The sequence below is a fragment of the Mobula birostris genome, chromosome 6, assembly GCF_030028105.1.
Source record: "Mobula birostris isolate sMobBir1 chromosome 6, sMobBir1.hap1, whole genome shotgun sequence".
NCBI lineage: Eukaryota > Metazoa > Chordata > Chondrichthyes > Myliobatiformes > Myliobatidae > Mobula > Mobula birostris.
This window is the reverse complement of record NC_092375.1, coordinates 54,787,265-54,805,809: the sequence shown is the minus strand read 5'-3', so window position 1 is coordinate 54,805,809 and position 18,545 is coordinate 54,787,265. Positions and strand designations below refer to the sequence as shown.

General features: G+C 41.4%; 1 protein-coding gene across 2 annotated transcripts in view; it reads right to left on the bottom strand.

Moving 5' to 3' along the window:
• Positions 1–9,023, bottom strand: part of LOC140199795 (cell surface glycoprotein CD200 receptor 1-B-like) — a 51,947-nt gene extending 42,924 nt beyond the window's left edge. For both annotated transcript variants that reach the window (XM_072262286.1, XM_072262287.1), the window contains exon 1: positions 8,879–9,023. In XM_072262286.1, coding sequence (XP_072118387.1) covers positions 8,879–8,984 — 106 coding nt within the window. In that variant the 5' untranslated portion in view covers positions 8,985–9,023. The remainder of the gene's footprint in view (positions 1–8,878) is intronic.
• Between the last annotated feature and the right edge of the window lie 9,522 nt (positions 9,024–18,545).

Sequence of the window (18,545 nt, the reverse complement as noted above, 5' to 3'; positions counted from 1 at the left end):
CACGTGCATACAAAACAACATACAAAACATTATAATTTGTGCAGCCAAGTACAGCTCTGAGACTGAAGGCTTATAAGGTAATTTACAATGTTGAACTTCTTTGTTTGCTGTAATGGTTTTAATTGTTTAGAAGTATTTTATATAAATTTCTATACTTTCTGGCTTTAGAAGCATTTGGAGTCCTTTTACACTGGTCAAGCCAAATGGCAAAGTTCCTTTCAGCTATTTTATAATATGTAAGATATAGGACCAGAATTAGACCAGTAGGCCCATCAAGTCTGCTCTGCCATTCCATTGTGGCTAATTTATTATCCCTCTAAACCCCATTCTTCTGCCTTTTCCCTTTAACTTTTCATGCTCTGCCTAATCAAGAACCTATCAAACTCCATTTAAATATACTTCAAGACTTGGCCTCCACAGTTGTATGTGGCAATGAATTCCACAGATTCACCAAATTCTGTCTAAAGAAATTCCTTCTCATCTCTGGTCTAAATGGACATCCCTCTATTCTAAGATTATGCCCTTTGTTTCTAGACTGATCCATTACAGGAAACATCCTCTCCACATCCACTTTATCTAATTCATTCAGTATTGGATATGCTTCAATGAGATTACTCCCCATTCTTCTAAGCTCCAACAAGTACAGGCCCAAAGCCATAAAATGATCCTCCTACATTAACCCTTTCAATCCAGGAATCATTCCCATGAACTTTCTCTGGACTCTCTCCAATGCCAGCGCACCTTTTCTTATATAAGGGGCCCAGAACTGCTCACAATACTCCAAATGCTTTATAAAGCCTTAGCAATACATCACTGCTTTTATTTTCTAGTCCTCTTGAAATGAATGCTAACATTGCATTTGCCTTCCTTACCGCCTACTCAATCAGCAAGTTAAACTTTAGGGAATCCTACACAAGGACCCTCAAGTCCCTTTGCACCTCTGATTTTTGAATTTTCTCCCCGCTTAAAAAATAGTCTATGCCTTTATTCTTTCTACCAAAGTGCATGACCATACATTTCTCTACGCTGCATACCATACGTCACTTCTTTGTCCATTCTCCCACTTTATCTAAGTCCTTCTACAGACTCCCTCCTTTCTCAACACTACCTGCCCCTCCACCTATCTTGGCATCTTCTACAAACATGACCATAAAACAATCAATCCTGTTAGATCTTGTCATATAACATGAAATGAAGCAGTCACGATACCAATCCATGTGAAAAACCGCCAGTCACCGGCAGCCAACCAGAAAAGGCTTTCTTTATTTCAACTCTTTGCCTCCTGCCAGTTAGTCAATCTTCTATCCATGCCAGTATCTTTCTTGTAATAGCATGGGCTCTTATCTCATTTAGCAACCTCATATGTAACACATTTTCAAAGGCCTTCTGAAAATCTCAGTAAACAACATCCACTGACTCTCCTTTGTCTATCCTGCCTGTTATTTCCTCAAAGAGTTCCAACAGGTTTGTCAGGCTAGATTTCATCTGAGGGAAACCATGCTGACTTTGGCCTACTTTGTCATGCAGATCCAAGTGCCTTGAAACCTCATCCTTAATAACAGATTCCGATATTTTCCCAGCCACTGAAGTCAGGCTAACTAGTCTATAATTCCCTTTCTTCTACCTTCCTCCCTTTTTAAAGAGTGAAATGACACTTGCAATTTTCCATTTCAGAATCTAGTCATTCTTGAAGGATCATTACTAATGCCTGCACAATCTCTTCAACTACGTTTTTTAGAACCCTGGGGTGTAGTCCATCTGGTCCAGTTGACTTATTTACCTTCAGACCATTCAGCTTCCCAAAAAGCTTCTCCTTAGTCACAGCAACTACAATCACTTCTGCCCCCTCACACTCTCGAATCTCTGGCATGCTGCTTGTGTTTTCCACAGTTAAGATTGAGTTAAAATACTGGTTTTTTTTTTTTTTACCTCATTACTACATAATATTCCAAGAGACCAATATTCACTCTCACCTCTCTTTTCTGAATAAGCTTTTGGTATCCTTTTTGATACTATTGGCTAGCTTATTTTTATATTTTAACTTTTCCCTCCTTAATGTTTTTTAGTTGCATTCCATTGTTTTTTTTTTAAAACTTCCTAATCCTCTAACTTCCTATTAATTTTTGCTTTATTATATGTCATCTCTTTTGCTTTTATGTTATTTTTGACTTGCCTTGTCAGCCATGGTTGCTCATCCTCCTTTTAGAATAGTTTTTCATCTTAGAGATGTATCTATCCTGTGTCTTCTGAATTGCCCCCAGAAACTCCAGCCATTGTTGTTCTGCCGTCATCCCTGCCAGTGTCCCTTTCAAATCAATTTTGGGCAGCTGTTCTCTCATGCCTCTGTAATTCTCCTTACCCCTCTGTAATACTGAAATATTTGACTTTATCTTCTCCCTCTCAAACCTCAGGATGAATTCTATCATGTTATGGTCACTGTCTCCTAAGCATTTCTTTACCTTAAGCTCCCTAATCAAATCTAGTTCATTACACAACATCCAATTCAGAATTGCCTTGCCCCTAGTGGACTCAACCACAAGCTGCTCTAAAAATCCATCTCATAGGGATCTACCTCTCTTAGGTAACAACACCACTCTAATTTTCCCAATCTACCTACTTATTGAAATCCCCCATGACAAGCATAACATTGCCCTTCTTACATAGCTTTTCTGTTTCCCATTGAAATTTATATCCCCCAACCCGGCTACTGTTCAGAGTCTTGTGTACAACTTCCATCGCAGTCTTTTTATCTTTGCAGTTTCTTAACTCTACCCACAAGGATTCTACATCTTCTGATCCTATGTCACCTCTTTCTGAGGATTTTATTTCATTTTTAACCAATAGAGCCAACCCATCCCCTCTGCCTACCTGCAATAAAATATGTGTTCTTGAATGTTAAGTTCCTATCAGCCATGATGCACTGATGCCCACAAAATCGTACCTACCAATCTCTAACTGTGCCACAAGATCAGTTACCTTATTCTGCACACTGTGTGCATTCAATATAACACCATCAGTCCTGTATTCATCACCTTTTCAATTTTGCCCTCATGTTATACTTCAGCTCATCCCACTGACTAATTTTGCCCTATCATCTGTCTGTCCATCCTCAGTCTCTCACTACACACTGCATTGACTTGTATACCAACCTCCCCATCCTCAACCTTATCATTCCAGTTCCCACTCCCCTACCAACTTAGCTTAAACCCTTCTAGAAAACCTGCTCGCAAGGATGTTGGTCCCCCTCTGGTTCAGGTGTAACCAATCCTTTTTGTACAGGTCATACCTTCCCCGGAAAGAACTTATGACCACACTCATTTAAGGACTCTTTTATCTTGTTATTTCACGCTCGTTATTTATTTCTATTCATTTATATCTGCATTTGTGCAGTTTGTTGCCCACTGACCCTGTTTACAGTTACTGTATGAGAGATTTACTGAGTATGCCCTCAGGAGAAAGAGTCTCAGGGTTGTATGTGGTGATGTATGTACTCTGATAATAAATTTCACTTTGACTTTGACATTGATTTTGACTTTTGGACGAAGTTTGTTCAGGCATGATGTCATGTGTGGCCCTGCTGAGATGCAGGTGCTTACCATCTTACCATAAGGTATCTGTGTGTCAACACCTGGTGATCAGAATAAGGAAAGGCAGAAATTCTTCTATACTTGAGCGGTGAATGAAGGTGGAAAGTTCTAATCCATTTAATTATATGGTTTCCCTCTTGGTTCAATTACCTCAAAAGACCTGAGCACAAAATTTGAGGCTTGATTTTCAGTGCCTCTGAGTGCACTACTGCATGGGCAGAGGTGCCATCTATGAGGTAGATTCCATGGCTTTATTTAAAGTACAATAGGAGAGCGTTTCTAGTAACACACATAAAAGTTGCTGGTGAATGCAGCAGGCCAGGCAGCATCTCTAGGAAGAGCTACAGTCGATGTTTCGGGCCGAGACCCTTCGTCAGGACTAACTGAAGGAAGAGCTAGTAAGAGATTTGAAAGTGGAAGGGAGAGATCCAAAGTGATAGGAGAAGACAGGAGGGAGAGGGATGGAGCCAAGAGCTGGACAGATGATTGGCAAAAGGGATACAAGAGGATCATGGGACAGGAGGCCCAGGGAGAAGGAAAAGGGGGAGGGAGGGAAAAAACCCAGAGGATGGGCAAGGGGTATATTGAGAGGGACAGAGCGGTAAAAAGGAGAGAGAAAAAGAATGTGTCTATATAAATAAATAACGGATGGGGTACGAGGGGGAAGTGGGGCATTAGCAGAAGTTTGAGAAGTCAATGTTCATGCCATCAGGTTGGAGGCTACCCAGACGGAATATAAGGTGTTGTTCCTCCAACCTGAGTGTGGCTTCGTCTTTACAGTAGAGGAGGCCGTGGATAGACATGTCAGAATGGGAATGGGACGTGGAATTAAAATGGGTTTCTTGCTGTTTTTGGTCAATGTTTATCCCTCAACAGAATGCTGATTATTTGGCTAATAGAATATCATTAATGGCGGAGTCTGGGTGCTATTTTATCAATCGTAATAATTACTTGGATGCTTTGTGGCATCCCCAGATTTCAAAACAAATGCTGCTCTTTAGATGTTCTTGCATGACAGTGGTTAAATTACTTATCTACTAAACCAGAGGTCTGGTTTTAACCACTCAAAGATGTGATTTCAAATTCTACCTTGACTGCTGTAAAACTTAAATTTCAATCAATAATCTGATATTTAAAAGAATCCAATTGTTTTTAGTAATAATGAACACAGAACTAATGAATTATTATAAAATCATCATCTGGCCATTCATTGACGTACCTGGTGTGGTCTATTATTCCAGACTAACAAAAATACCATTGATTATGAAATGACCAAGCTGCATCATAACTATCATGTTAAAAAAAATATAAGATGGACATTGACATGTACACCAAAATCAGGCTGGGCAAATTCACAATCAGCTTAGTCTTCCTCACAAATACCTAGCTATGCAGCCTCCGTGCCTTCAACTAGTTAAGCAACAGTTTGATGTCATTGAAAATCCAAAACAAAATGCAAAAAAAACCAGACTGCACACAAATGGCATCCAATCAGTAAATTAAAGACATACAAATCAGGAAAGGTTGAGATTTGATCATGAGGAAGCCAAGCATGGACAAGAGGAGAATTATTTATTGGGTGATGTGGTGCAGAGTAGGCCATTCTGGCTCTCCAAGCCATCACCCAGCAACCCCTGACAACCCCAATTAACCCTAACCCATTCACAACACATTTACAATGACCCTGTGCATCTTTTGACTGTAGGAAGAAACTGGAGCACCCGGGGAAAGCCATGCATTCCACAGGGAGGACGCAAGAGACTCCTTACAGATGGCGCTGGAATTGAACTCCGAACTCCAATGACCCAAGCTGTAACCGCTATGTTACCATGACCTCTACACCATAGTACAAATGGGTGTTGGACTTCCTAACGAACAGACCTCAGGCAGTCAGCATGCACAACCGCTCTCCCTCCCCAACAACCTCAACAAGGATGCCCCAAAGGAATGTATACCATGCCCATTGCTGTATACACTGGTCACACATGACCACATGGCCAAACATCCGAGCAATCACATCGTCAGCTTTGCTGATGACACAACAGTGGTGGGGCTCATTACCAACAATGATGAAGCGCCCTACAGAGAAGAGGTGGAAGAGCTTGAGGCCTGGTGCCAGGAAAATAACCTTTTCCTTTGTGTCAACAAGACAAAAAAGACTGTTATCGACTTCAGGAGAACTCACAGCACCCCAACCCTGCTTTACATCAGCAGCACAACCATGGAAACTGCAAGCAGTTTCAAACTCCAGGGAGTGTACATCATGCATAAGCTCTCATGGTCCCAGAACACATTTTACACAGTCAAGAAAGCTCACCAATGCCTCTAATTTCTGAGGAGGCTGGAGAGAGCTGGACTGTGCACATCAAATATCTTGACTTTCTACAGATGTGCAGTTGAGAGCATCCTAACATGCTGCATGCGGGGTGTATGGGGTGTCAGGGAGGGGTAACACCTCTGGTGGGGGAACATGTCGCGTCCTTTTCAAGGCAGTTAGTCCACCTTTGGTCCCCACCTGGCACTCAGCTCTCACCTGTGGCTTCCCGTAGCTGTTTGCATGCGACAGCGGCCACATCCCGGGCAACGGCTTCGACAAGCCGGCTAAACCAGGTGAGGGTAGCCGATGGGTCCCAAACCCTCAGTGAGATAGGGAGTTGTCTATCCCAGCATGTGAAGACAGACTCCAGCAGATTGAGCGGACAAGACCAATGGAAGGTCCAACGGTCAAGAAGGCGGTCTCTGCAAGCGTCATGGAACGTGTAGAGCAGGACAAGACACAGAAGACGTCCTAGTCATCCACTGCACCTAGTCCCACCTCCAGCCGTCTCGGCTCTGTCTTGCCACTGGATCCAGATGGGAATTGGGAAGAGAGAATGAGGGAGACGCTGCGCAGCTCTCCCTTACTTAAGTCCAAATCACACGCTAGTCTCAACACCATCATAATGGTGTCGAGGTCCTCATCGACGTTGATGATGGATGAACAACAACAACAACATGCTGCATCACTATGTAGTATGGAAACTGCATGACAATGGACAGGAGGGTTCTCTAATGAGTAGTTAAAACTGCTCAATACATCATCAGCACCAGTCTACCTGCCATCAAGGACATATATATATATATATATATATATATAAAGGGGCTGGAAAAAGGCCAGCAATATCACAAAGGATCATACCCACCCTGCTCATGGACTGTTAGGGAACACCCGACTCCTATTAGGGAAGAGGCTACACAGCATGCAGACAGGACTATCAAACTCAAAAACAGTTGCTTCCCCCAAACCAGCAGACTGATCAATACTTTCACCCATTAACCCACCCCAACAAATTCCCACTACCATTACTTTATCACTTCCTATTGGAGTCAGCAAATACAGACACTGCTATACCTAACATCACTTTATGGACAAACAATCATGCATACAAGCTATTTTAATGTATTTATATTTATTCGATTCTTTATCTTAATATGTTTTTTTTTCTGCTGCATCAGATCCGGAGTAACAATTATTTTGTTCTCCTTTACACTTGTGTACTGAAAATGAAATTCAACAAATTTGAATCCTTTTGCATTTCAGATAACTGTCCAATGGAATCCCACTCATTAGAGATTCCATATATCATTATGAAAGGTCGGTCCAAGTGCTGATCAACAGTTCCACCACTACTTTATCATTTCCTGCTAGAGTGATCTTTTGCTTAGATGATGTACATGGGGACAGCCAATGGTGTAATTCAAGTTCTGCAGGTCTACCCCCATCAGCGAGTTGTTCATTGGCGAAGGAACTGGAATCAGTGCAGGCCATGTTGCTGCGAAGGCGACGTGCTAACAGTGAGTGATTGTCCTATTCGTTTATCTTATGTTCGCAAGACACAGTTGAACATTGGTAATGTGAAATGTTGCAAGTCCGATTCACTAGTTTATTGGCGGGACCGACAGCGAGGGTGCTGCATGGCCTCGGTTCTAATGAGAACTAGGTCTCACGCCATGATGTTGCCTATTTGCAGCCGCCCAGGAGAGAGGCCTCAGAATCGGAGCCCAGAAGCAATTTGCACATTCATGCTCATGTCATTCTGCAGATGCACAGTAGAGATCATCCTAACAAACTGCATCATTTAGCATGGAACCTGCACTGCAGTGGATGGGAAGGCTCTATAACGGGTAGTCAAAACTGCCCAGTGCTTCAATGGCACCAGCCTATCTGCCATTAGAGATATATGTACAGAAAGGTGCCAGAAAAAGGCCTGTAACATCATGAATGATCCCACACACCTTGCTCATGGATAGATTGTCCCACTCCCATCAGAGAGGAGGCTACGTACCATCCTCACCCAGACCACTATGCTCAAAAACAGTTACTTTCCCCAAGCAGTAAGACTGATCAACACTTCACCCACTAACTCCACCACTACTTTATTATTTCTTGTCACTTTATATACAACCTGATCACTTTATGGACATACAATCAGCCTTTGTAAACCTTTGACACCTTTAAAGCTGGATTTAGGGGCAGTACTGCAGAAAGATGGTTGGAGTTTAAAAAAGTCAGAATATTCCAAACAGGGCTTCTTTTTAGAAAAAAGAGACATAACATAGCCATTAGGCTCCTTAGCTGACAAATTTAGAAGCACTGTTATGGCTAACTTCATGTTTGTGTTTAATGTCTTGAATTGAATAGGAAGTACTAGTCTAAATTGCATGCTATTTTCTGATAAAATTAGATCACTTAAATATGGGAAATGGCATCATGATGAATCAGGTTAAAATCAGATTCATAACTCACTTCAATGTAAAGATAGAATAGATTGACAAAATGTTTACGGTGGAAATTATACTTAAATTTTACTTTATCAAAGATAAAAATACTTACTTCTGAAAATATTTAAAGGCTTTGGAGCTCAATGTTTCTTGAAGATAGTAAGGCCTATATAATTTACTTTTTTTAAACGGTTACCCAAAATAACTGATTCAAATGCCAATCCAACAAATAAACAAATATATTTCTATAACTGCAGAGCAAAACAGAAAATATATTTTAAACACAAACATGTAATAATTTCATGAGGAAATGTTTAAATTGTGAAAAATTTGAAAATAGGTTCTAAAAGTCCAAATTCACCTACTAAAAACACCATTTTTATCAAGAATTATGTTATCTTAAAGCAATATTTTAATTTGACTATTTTTGAAGGGAATAGTTGTGCAATAAGTAGTGTTCTGGTATTTCCAAAGAAGCAGTTATAAACAAATAAGCTTAAAATATTTTTGAAAAAGAAGGTATACTGTACCAGGTGAACAGGCGGTTAAGAAGAAAGTCACAATCACAGCAACTTGAATACCGGCAGCGTTCAAACTATTCTTTTTGGCGCTAACCAATTTTCTTACTAGCCACATTCTCTCAAACACTTTACTTGATTTTACATTGGTACTGTTGGGTGCATTCAAGCAGAATACAACCCATTTGAAAGAATCACTTTCAATTTATGTAGATAACTTGCTCCTGTGACAGGAAGTTGATATAGCACAAATATGCATTTCCTGCTTGTCAAACAATCTCTTCTGCACTGAGCTTCATTTAGCTGGATTTACGGCTAATGGACAAGAATTAAATAAAATGCAATTTTAGTCTTTACTTTTATACATGCAATCTACATGAAATCTCATGATATTCTACAGAAATAGAATAATCCAATTTATTTGTATGTAATCTTTCACAAAAGATTTGAAACAGAAAATTAAGTTTTATTTTAAGTCTGGTATTAATGTCAATCACATTAAATTATTACGGATCATAATGGAGTGTCAACCACATGGGGACTCCTTCCCAGCACAACACTGATACATGCTTGCCTCTAAAACTCACTGTTTGAAGGCCTTACCTCAACAAGTACTTGAATTTATATATGATCATTAAAAAACAATGAAACATCTTTAGGTACTTCATGATGGAATAATCAAGTAGACTTAACCAACCAAAAATTATATTAGATAGTATGTAACACTTTATTTGAAGTAGTAAACTCCATGGTGATCCATAAAGCAGTTTTTGTAATCTGCTTTTAGGATTGAGTTCCATGAAGGTCTTGGCATCACAGTCCTTATAAAAAGCTGTTGAAGATCCTCTATAGCCAGCAACACAACCTACATTTGGTAGCTATCCCAGGTCAATTGCTTCTAAAAGTATCAGAATTTTGCACAATTGACATGGAGGACTATCGTAGATTCATAGAGTTATACCACACAGAAATGGACTCATTGGCCCAACTGATGTGCACCGACTGTGATATCCATCGATGCTAATCACACTTGCTGACATTTGGCCTATATCACTCTACCCCCTTATTCAAGAATCTGTCTAAATTTGATTTTTTTTATTGCTTTATTACTATCTTCCTGTATCACTTGCTCTTCCATCCTCTTATAAAACCATAAGGCATAGGAACATAATTAGGCCATTCAGCCCAATGAGTCAACTCCATCATTCTATCATGGCTAATTCATTATTCCTCTCATTCTCCTGCCTTCTCCCCGTGACCTTTGATGCTTTGACTAATCAAGAGACTATCAATTTCCACTTTAAATATACCCCAAGACTTGGCCTACATGGCCACATCTGTGCCAATGAATTTCACAGATTCACTACCCTCTGGCTAAATGAATTCTTCCTGAGCTCCATTCTAAATAGATGTTCCTCTATTCTGAGGCTGTTCCCTTTGGTCCTCAACTCCACCACAATAGGAAACATGCTCTTCACATCCACTCTATCTAGGACTTTCGATATTTGATGGGTTTCAATGAGATCTCCCATCATTTGTCTGACCTTCAGTGAGTACAGGCACAGAGCAATCAAATGCTGTTGAAATGTTAACTCTTTCATTTCCAGAGTCATACTTGTGAACTTCCTCTGAAACCTCCCCTCTACCAGACCATCTTCTCTTAGATAAGGGGCCCAAAGCAGCTCACAATTCTCCAAGTGAGGTTTCATCAGTGCCTTATATAGTCTCAGTATTACATCTTTGCTTTTATATTCTAGTCCTCTTGAAATGAATTCTAACTTTGCTAACTTCCTTACCACTAACTCAACTAACCTTTAGAGAATCCTGCACAGGGTCTCCCAAGTCCTTTACTCCTCTGATTTTTGGATTTTCTCTCTATTTATAAAATAGTATTTGCTTTTATTTCTTCTACCAAAGTGCATGACCATATACTTCCTGACACTGTTTTCCATCATCACTTTTTTGCCCATTCTCCTAATCTGTTTAATTCCTTCTGCAGACTCCCTGCTACTGCAAGACTACCTGCCCCTGCCTCTCTAGCTATCTGTGTATCATTTGCAGACTTGGCCACAAAGCCATCAATTCCATAATCTAAATCATTGGTGTATAACGTAACAAAAAGCAGTCCCAGTACCTACCGCAGGATATCCCACTAGTCTCTGGCAGCCAACCAGAAAAGGTCCCCTTTATTCCCACTTTTTGCATCCATTTTCCAACCATGCTAGTATCATTGTTATAATACTGTGGACCTTAACTTGTTAAGCAGCCTCTTGTGAGACAGCTTGTCAACTGCCTTCTGAAGTTCAAAGTAAATAACATCCAACTTACTCTCCTTTGTCTATCCTGTCTGTGTTTCCTCAAAGAAATCTTCCATCCTTTCTTGAAGTTTGGAGTGACAGTTGCAATTTTCCAGTTCTTCAGAACCATTTGAGAATCTTGTGATTCAAGGAAGATCACTACTAATGCTTCGACAATATCTGCAGCTGCCTCTTTTTCAGAACCTTGGTGTGTAGTCCATATGGTCCAGGTTCCCAAGCTTCCCAAGCACCTTCTCCTCAGTAATAGCAACTCACTTCTGCCCCCGATACTTTTGAGTGTCTGCAATATTGCTAGTATCTTCCATAGTAAAGACTGATGCCAAATACTTATTAAGTTCCTTTGTCTCCACTGCGCCCCCCCCCTCCCCACCATTACTACCTTTACAGCATCATTTACTGGTGAATCAATATTCACTTTTGCCTCTCTTTTATTCTTTATATTTCTGAATAAAAACATGGTGCATCCTCTTTTATATCTTTGTTTTTGATCTTTTCTTTCCTTATGGCTTTTTTAGTTGCCCTCTGTTTTTTAATTTTCCAAAACCTCTACCTTCCCTTTAATTTTTACAATATGATATGCCCTGTCTTTTGCTTTTATGCTGTCTTTGACTTCCCTTGTCAGCCATGGTTGCCACATTCTCTCTTTAGAATACTTCTTCTTTAGGATGTATATATCCCAGTAACTCCGGCCATTGCTGTTCTGCCGTCATCCCTGCTAGTGTCCCCTTCCAATCAGCTTTGGGTCAGCTCCTCTCTCATACCTCTGAAATTCCCTTTCACCACTGTAATACTGATACATCTGACTTTAGCTTCTCCCTCTCAAGCTGCCGTGCAAATTCTATCATATAATGATCACTGCCTCCTAAGGGTTCCTTTTCCTTAAGATCCCTAATCAAATCTAGTATTGCCTTTCGCTACTGGGCTCCGACACAAGCTGCTCGAAAAAGCTGTCTTGAAGGCATTCTACAAATTTCCTCATTTGGGATCCATTGCCAACTTAATTTTTCCAATCTACCTGCATATTGAAATCCCGCATGTCTATCATAACATTGTCCTTTTTGCATGCCTTTTTGTAACTTGTATCCCACTTCTTGGCTACTTTTCGGAGGCCTGTATATAACTCACATCAGGGTCTTTTTACCTTTGCAGTTTATTAACTCTGCCAATAAAAATTTTACATTTTCTGACTCTACATCACCTCTTTTTTAGAAGTTGATCTCACTTTTTGCCAACAGAGCCATCTTCTCTGTCTACCTGCCTGTCCTTCTGATACTGTGTGTATCCTTGGATGTTAAGCTCCCAACTATGATCGTCCTTCACCATTACTCAATGATGCCCATAAAGTTATACCTGCCAATCTCAGCTGTGCTACAAGATCATCTACCTGATTCTGTATACTGTGAGCATTCAAGTATAACACCCTCAGCCCTGTATTCATCACCCTTTTCAATTTTTCCCACTGCAATTCAGCTCATCCCACCGACTTCAATTTTGCCCTATCCTCTGCCTGTCCTTCCTCACAGTCTTACACTGCCTCTACTTGTATACTGTGGAAGAATAAAGTATTATTTGTCTGATAGCACCAGGTTGGCTAGTACTTTTCCATTATGACCCTTAAAGTTATGAAAATACGAAACTTCCCTATTCTTCTAGTGTTGCCAAAACTTTACACATAGTTAGCCATAAAATCAGTCCAGACTAGCTGGTTGAAAGGTCAGCAAAAGGGTAAACAAACTAAGTAGCTAACTTGCATTTTTATATTTGAATTTTGTAATCCAATGTCCTAATCATAGTCTTACAGCAGGCAATTTTTCACAATCAGGATGCAACACTGTGCAGGAAAGAGGAACATACACCCATATGACTTAGTTACTTTCTGTCCTGTGATTAAACGTGCTTTGTGCTATGGATATATCTATTTGCTCCTGTTTTTCTGTGTGGCGAAAGTGTGGTTAAGACTAAAGTTATGAACATGGTGATCCATAATTTTGATACTATATAAAAGAAGGAACTCTCCACTGCTTATTTGGAGTCCAGGACACCCTGATTGTGAGGTGGAAGAAGAAGAAGACGAAGAAGAAAGCACTTCCCTCTGAGTCGAGTCATTGGGACACTGTCACAAAGGCATTTTTTTAGCAGGCTTTCTTATTTTTACAAGGCCAAGTTGCTAGCTCGACGCTCAACCCAGCATGGATGGAAAGCGTGCAAGGGAGCCGGCTGGATTTCAACTCGGGAGCCTTTGCTCCGAAGTCCAGCACTGATGCCATTACACCACCAGCTGGCTGATTGAGAGGAGGACTCCCCGTGATATATCTTGTAAATAAAGTGGGTTTGTTCCTACCCTTCTCGGAGTCTATGTTTATTTGTCTGTTCAAAATAATTAGTTTTGCTAGCATATAGCAACTGCGCCATCCCCAGCTCTATCATTCCGGTTCCCATCCACCTGCCAGATTAGTTAAACCCACCTCCAATAGCTCTAGAAAACCTGCTTGCAAGGTTATTGGTCCCCTCAGGTTCAGGTGTAAACTGTCCTTTTTGTACAAGTCATACCTTCTCCAGAAGAGATCCCAATGAACCAGAAATCCGAAACCCTGCATCCTGCTCCATTTCCCCAGCCACACATTCAGCTGACAACTCATGATATTCTTACCTTCAAGGGCACATGGGACAGGCAGCAACCCAAAGACTACTATCCTTGAGGTCCTGCTTTTCAGCTTTCTACCTAACTCCCTAAATTAGAAATATAGAAAACCTACAGCACAATACAAGCCCTTCGGCCCACAAAGCTGTGCAAAACATGTCCTTACCTTGGAAATTACCTAGGGTTACCAATAGCAATTTTTCTAAGCTCCATGTACCTATCCAGGAGTCTCTTAGAAGACCCGATCATATCCACCTCCACCACGGTTGCTGGCAGCCCATTCTATCCACTCACCACTCTCTGCATAAAAAACTTACCCCTGACATCTCCCTTGTATCTACTTCCAAGCACCTTAAAACTGTGCCCTCTCATGCTAGCCATTTCAGCCCTGAGAAAAAGCATATCCACACGATCAATACCTCTTATACACCTTAAAAGAGGTATAAGGTATATACATCTTATACACCTCTATCAGGTCACCTCTCATCCTCCGTCACTCCAAGGAGAAAAGGCCAAGTTCACTCAACCTATACTCATAAGGCATGCTCTCCAATCCAGGCAACATCCTTGTAAATCCTCTCTGCACCATTTCTATGGTATCCACATCTTTCCTGTAGTAAGGTGACCAGAACTGAGCACAGTACTCCAAGTGGGGTCTGACCAGGGTCCTATATAGCTGCAACATTACCTCTCAGCTCTTAAACTCAATCCCATGGTTGATGAAGGCCCATGCACCATATGCCTTCTTAACCACAGAGTCAACTTGCACAGCAGCTTTGAGTGTCCTATGGACTCAGACCCCAAGATCCCTCTGATAAACCACACTGCCAAGAGTCTTACCATTAGTACTATAGTCTACCATCATATTTGACCTACCAAAATGAACCACCTCACACTTAACTGGGTTGAACTCCATCTGCCACTTCTAAACCCAGTTTTGCATCCTATCAATGTCCCGTTGTATCGTCTGACAGCCCTCCACACTATCCGCAACACCTCCAACCTTTGTGTCATCAGCAAATTTACTAACACGTCCCTCCACTTCTTCATCCAGGTCATTTATAAAAATTACAAAGAGTAGGGGTCCCAGAACAGATCCATGAGACACACCACTGGTCACCGACTTCCATGCAGAATATGACCCATCTACAACCAGTCTTTGCCTTCTGTGGGCAAGCCAATTCTGGATCCACAAAACAATGTCCCCTTGGATCCCATGCCTCTTTACTTTCACAATAAGCCTTGCATGGGGTAATTTATCAAATGCCTTGCTGGAATCCATATACACTACATCTACTACTGGACCTTCATCAATGTGTTTAGTCACATCCTCAAAAAATTCAAAGGCACGACTTGCCTTTGACAAAGCCATGCTGACTATTACTAATCATTTTGTGCCTCTCCAAACGTTCATAAGTCCTGCTTCTCAGGATCTTTTCCATGAACTTACCAACGACTGAAGTAAGACTCACTATTCTATAATTTCCTGGGCTATCTCTACTCCCTCCAACCTTCCACAACCCTCTAATCCTCTGGAGCCTCTCCCATCTCCATTGATGATTCAAAGATCATTGCCAGAGGCTCTGCAATCTCCTGCCTCCCCTCCTACAGTATCCTCGGGTACATCTCATCCGGTCCCAGTGACTTATCGACCTTTGATGCTTTCCAAATGCTTCAGCACATCATCTTCCTTAATATCTATATGCTCAAGCTTTTCAGTCCACTGTAAGTCATCCCTACAATCGCCAAGATCCTTTTCCGTAGTGAATACTGATGCAAAGTACTCATTGAGTACCTCTGCTATCTCCTATGGTTCCATACACACTTTTTCACTGTCACACTTGATTGGTCCTATTCTCTCATGTCTTATCCTCTTGCTCTTCACATACTATTAGAATGCCCTGAGGTTTTCCTTAATCCTGTCCGCCATGGCCTTCTCATGGCCCCTTCTAGCTCTCCTAATTTCATTCTTAAGCTCCTTCCTGCTAGCCTTGTAATCTTCTAGATTTCTATCACTACCTAGTTTTCTGAACCTTTCATAAGCTTTTCTTTACTTCTTAACTAGATTTACAACAGCCTTTGTACACCACAATTCCTGTACCCTACCATCCTTTCCTTGTCTCATTGGAACGTACCTATACAGAACTCCACACAAATATCCCCTGAACACTTGCCACATTGCTTCTGTACATTTCCCTGAGAACATCTGTTCCCAATTTATGCTTCCAAGTTCCTGCCTGATAGCTTCATATTTCCCCTTCAATTAAACACTTTCCTAACTTATCTGTTCCTATTCCTCTCCAATGCTATGGTAAAGGAGATAGAATTGTGATCACTATCTCCAAAATACTGTCCCACTGAGAGATCTGACACCTGACCAGTTTCATTTCCCAATACCAGATCAAATACAGCCTCTCCTCTTGTAGGCTTATCTACATATTGTGTCAAGAAACCTTCCTGAACACACCTAATAAATTCCACCCCATCTAAACCCCTTGATCTAGGGAGATACCAATCAATATTTGGGAAATTAAAATCCCCCACCATGACAACCCTGTTATTATTACACCTTTCCAGAATCTGTCTCCCTAGCTGCTCCTCTGTTACTAATGGGTGGTCTATAAAAAGCACCCAGTAAAGTTATTGACCCCTTCCTGTTTCTAACTTCCAAGCACAGAGACTCTGTAGACAATCCCTCCATGACTTCCTCGTTTTCTGCAGCCGTGACACTATTTCTGATCCACAGTGCCACGCCCCCACCTCTTTTGCCTCCCTCCCTGTCCTTTCTGAAATACCTAAAGCCTGGCACGCGAAGTAACCATTCCTGTCCCTGAGCCATCCAAGTCTCTGTAATGGCCACAACATCATAGCTACAAGTACTGATCCACACTATAAGCTCATCCACTTTCTTCATAATACTCCTTGCATTAAAATAGACACATCTCAAACCATCGGTCTGAGCACATCCCTTCTCTATCACCTGCCTATCCTCCCTCCCGCACTTTCTCCAAACTTTCTCTATTTGTGAGCAATCCACCTCTTCCGCCGTCTCTTCAGTTCAGTTCCCACCCCACAGCAACTCTAGTTTAAATTCTCCCCAATAGCCTTAGAAAACCTCCCCACCAGGATATTGGTCCCCCTGGGATTCAAGTGTGACCTGACCTTTTTGGACAGGTCACACCTGCCCCAAAAGAAGTCCCAATGATCCAGAAATCTGAATCTGTGCCCCCTGCCCCAATCCCTCAGGACCTTCTCCCTTTTCCTACCTACATCATTGGTACCAATATGTACCACGACTTCCAACTGTTCGCCCTTCCCCTTTAAAAATCCCTGACCCTGGCTCCTGGGAGGCAACATACCATCTAGGTGACTCTTTCACATCCTCAGAATCTCCTATCTGCTCACTAACTATGAAATTATCACTACTGCACTCGCCTTTTTTTCTCCTCTTCCCTTCTGAGCCACAGAGTAAAATTCAGTACGGCTCAGCCCAGAAGGTCGTTCTGTGCAACAATATCCAAAGCTGTATACTTATTATTGAGGGGAACAGCCACAGGGGTACTCTGCACTGGCTGCCTATTCCCTTTCCCTTTCCTGAAAGTCGCACAAGTATCTGCCTGCTGCAACTTAAGAATGACTGCCTCCCCGTAGCTTATCATCACCTCATTCTACCGTATGAGCCAGGGGTTATCGAGCTGCAGCTCCAGTTTTGAAACACGGTCTCTAAGTAGCTACAACTCAATGCACTTTGTGCAGATATTCTTATCAGGGAGACTAGAGGTCTCCCACTGTTCCCGCATCTCACATAAAGAACATATCACTAACCCTAGATCCATTCTCAATGCACTAGCTATGTAGAAGCAGACAAAAAAGAGAAAAAAAACTCTAGAAACTTACTTAGAGCCTCCATCTGTACTCACTGAAGCTTGTTGAGTCAAAGTGTCCCACTCTAATCTAGCCCATTCACACAAAGGCTCTTCTACAATGGCCTCTCCACTCCCATATCACTTTTTTTAATTGGCCCTTGCTTAGTTACTAATAACCCAAGCAATCTCCTGCTCAGCAGACTTTCCAACAGGCCCCATTCACATTTTAAATCTGGCATATAAACTCCACAAGGAACAGTTTCCAACTCTCTCTGTGATCTCCCACATGTAAAATGTTCATATGTGGAAAAAACTTGACCTTCAGATCCCCAGTAGTCTCAGGGACATAAAAATTACCACATATTAAATAATTAATTATTTAGGTGCTTATTAAATAAAAACACCATTTATTACTCTAACAGCTCAGCAGATGAACAACCAGGGCATCTACGATCAATAGGCATTTTGAGGAGATATTGGGGTCTGTGGTAGCTGGTGAAGCTGGATGCTGCTATTACAGAGTTGGAACAAAACAGGGTGCAGATTGCAGGAGTTAGGTGTGGCCAGGTGATTGGGACTATTCAGTGCATTCTCTGTTAGAATCTGCTATTATGGTATGCTTCTCACTTCCCTGCAGGTGCTTTGGGTTAATGCCGTGAGATTAAGATCATGTTTTCCCATGAATGTCTATGATGAGTACCTCAGGGACAATGTGGATCAATGTCTTGTGCAACAAAACAGAGGAATTACATCATCTCATCTTCTCCTGAGGTGGAAGTTGAATTGGCACACAAGGGTGACTTGAGACAGTAAGTACCCACTGAATTTTCAAGACTAGACCTGGAACATTTCAC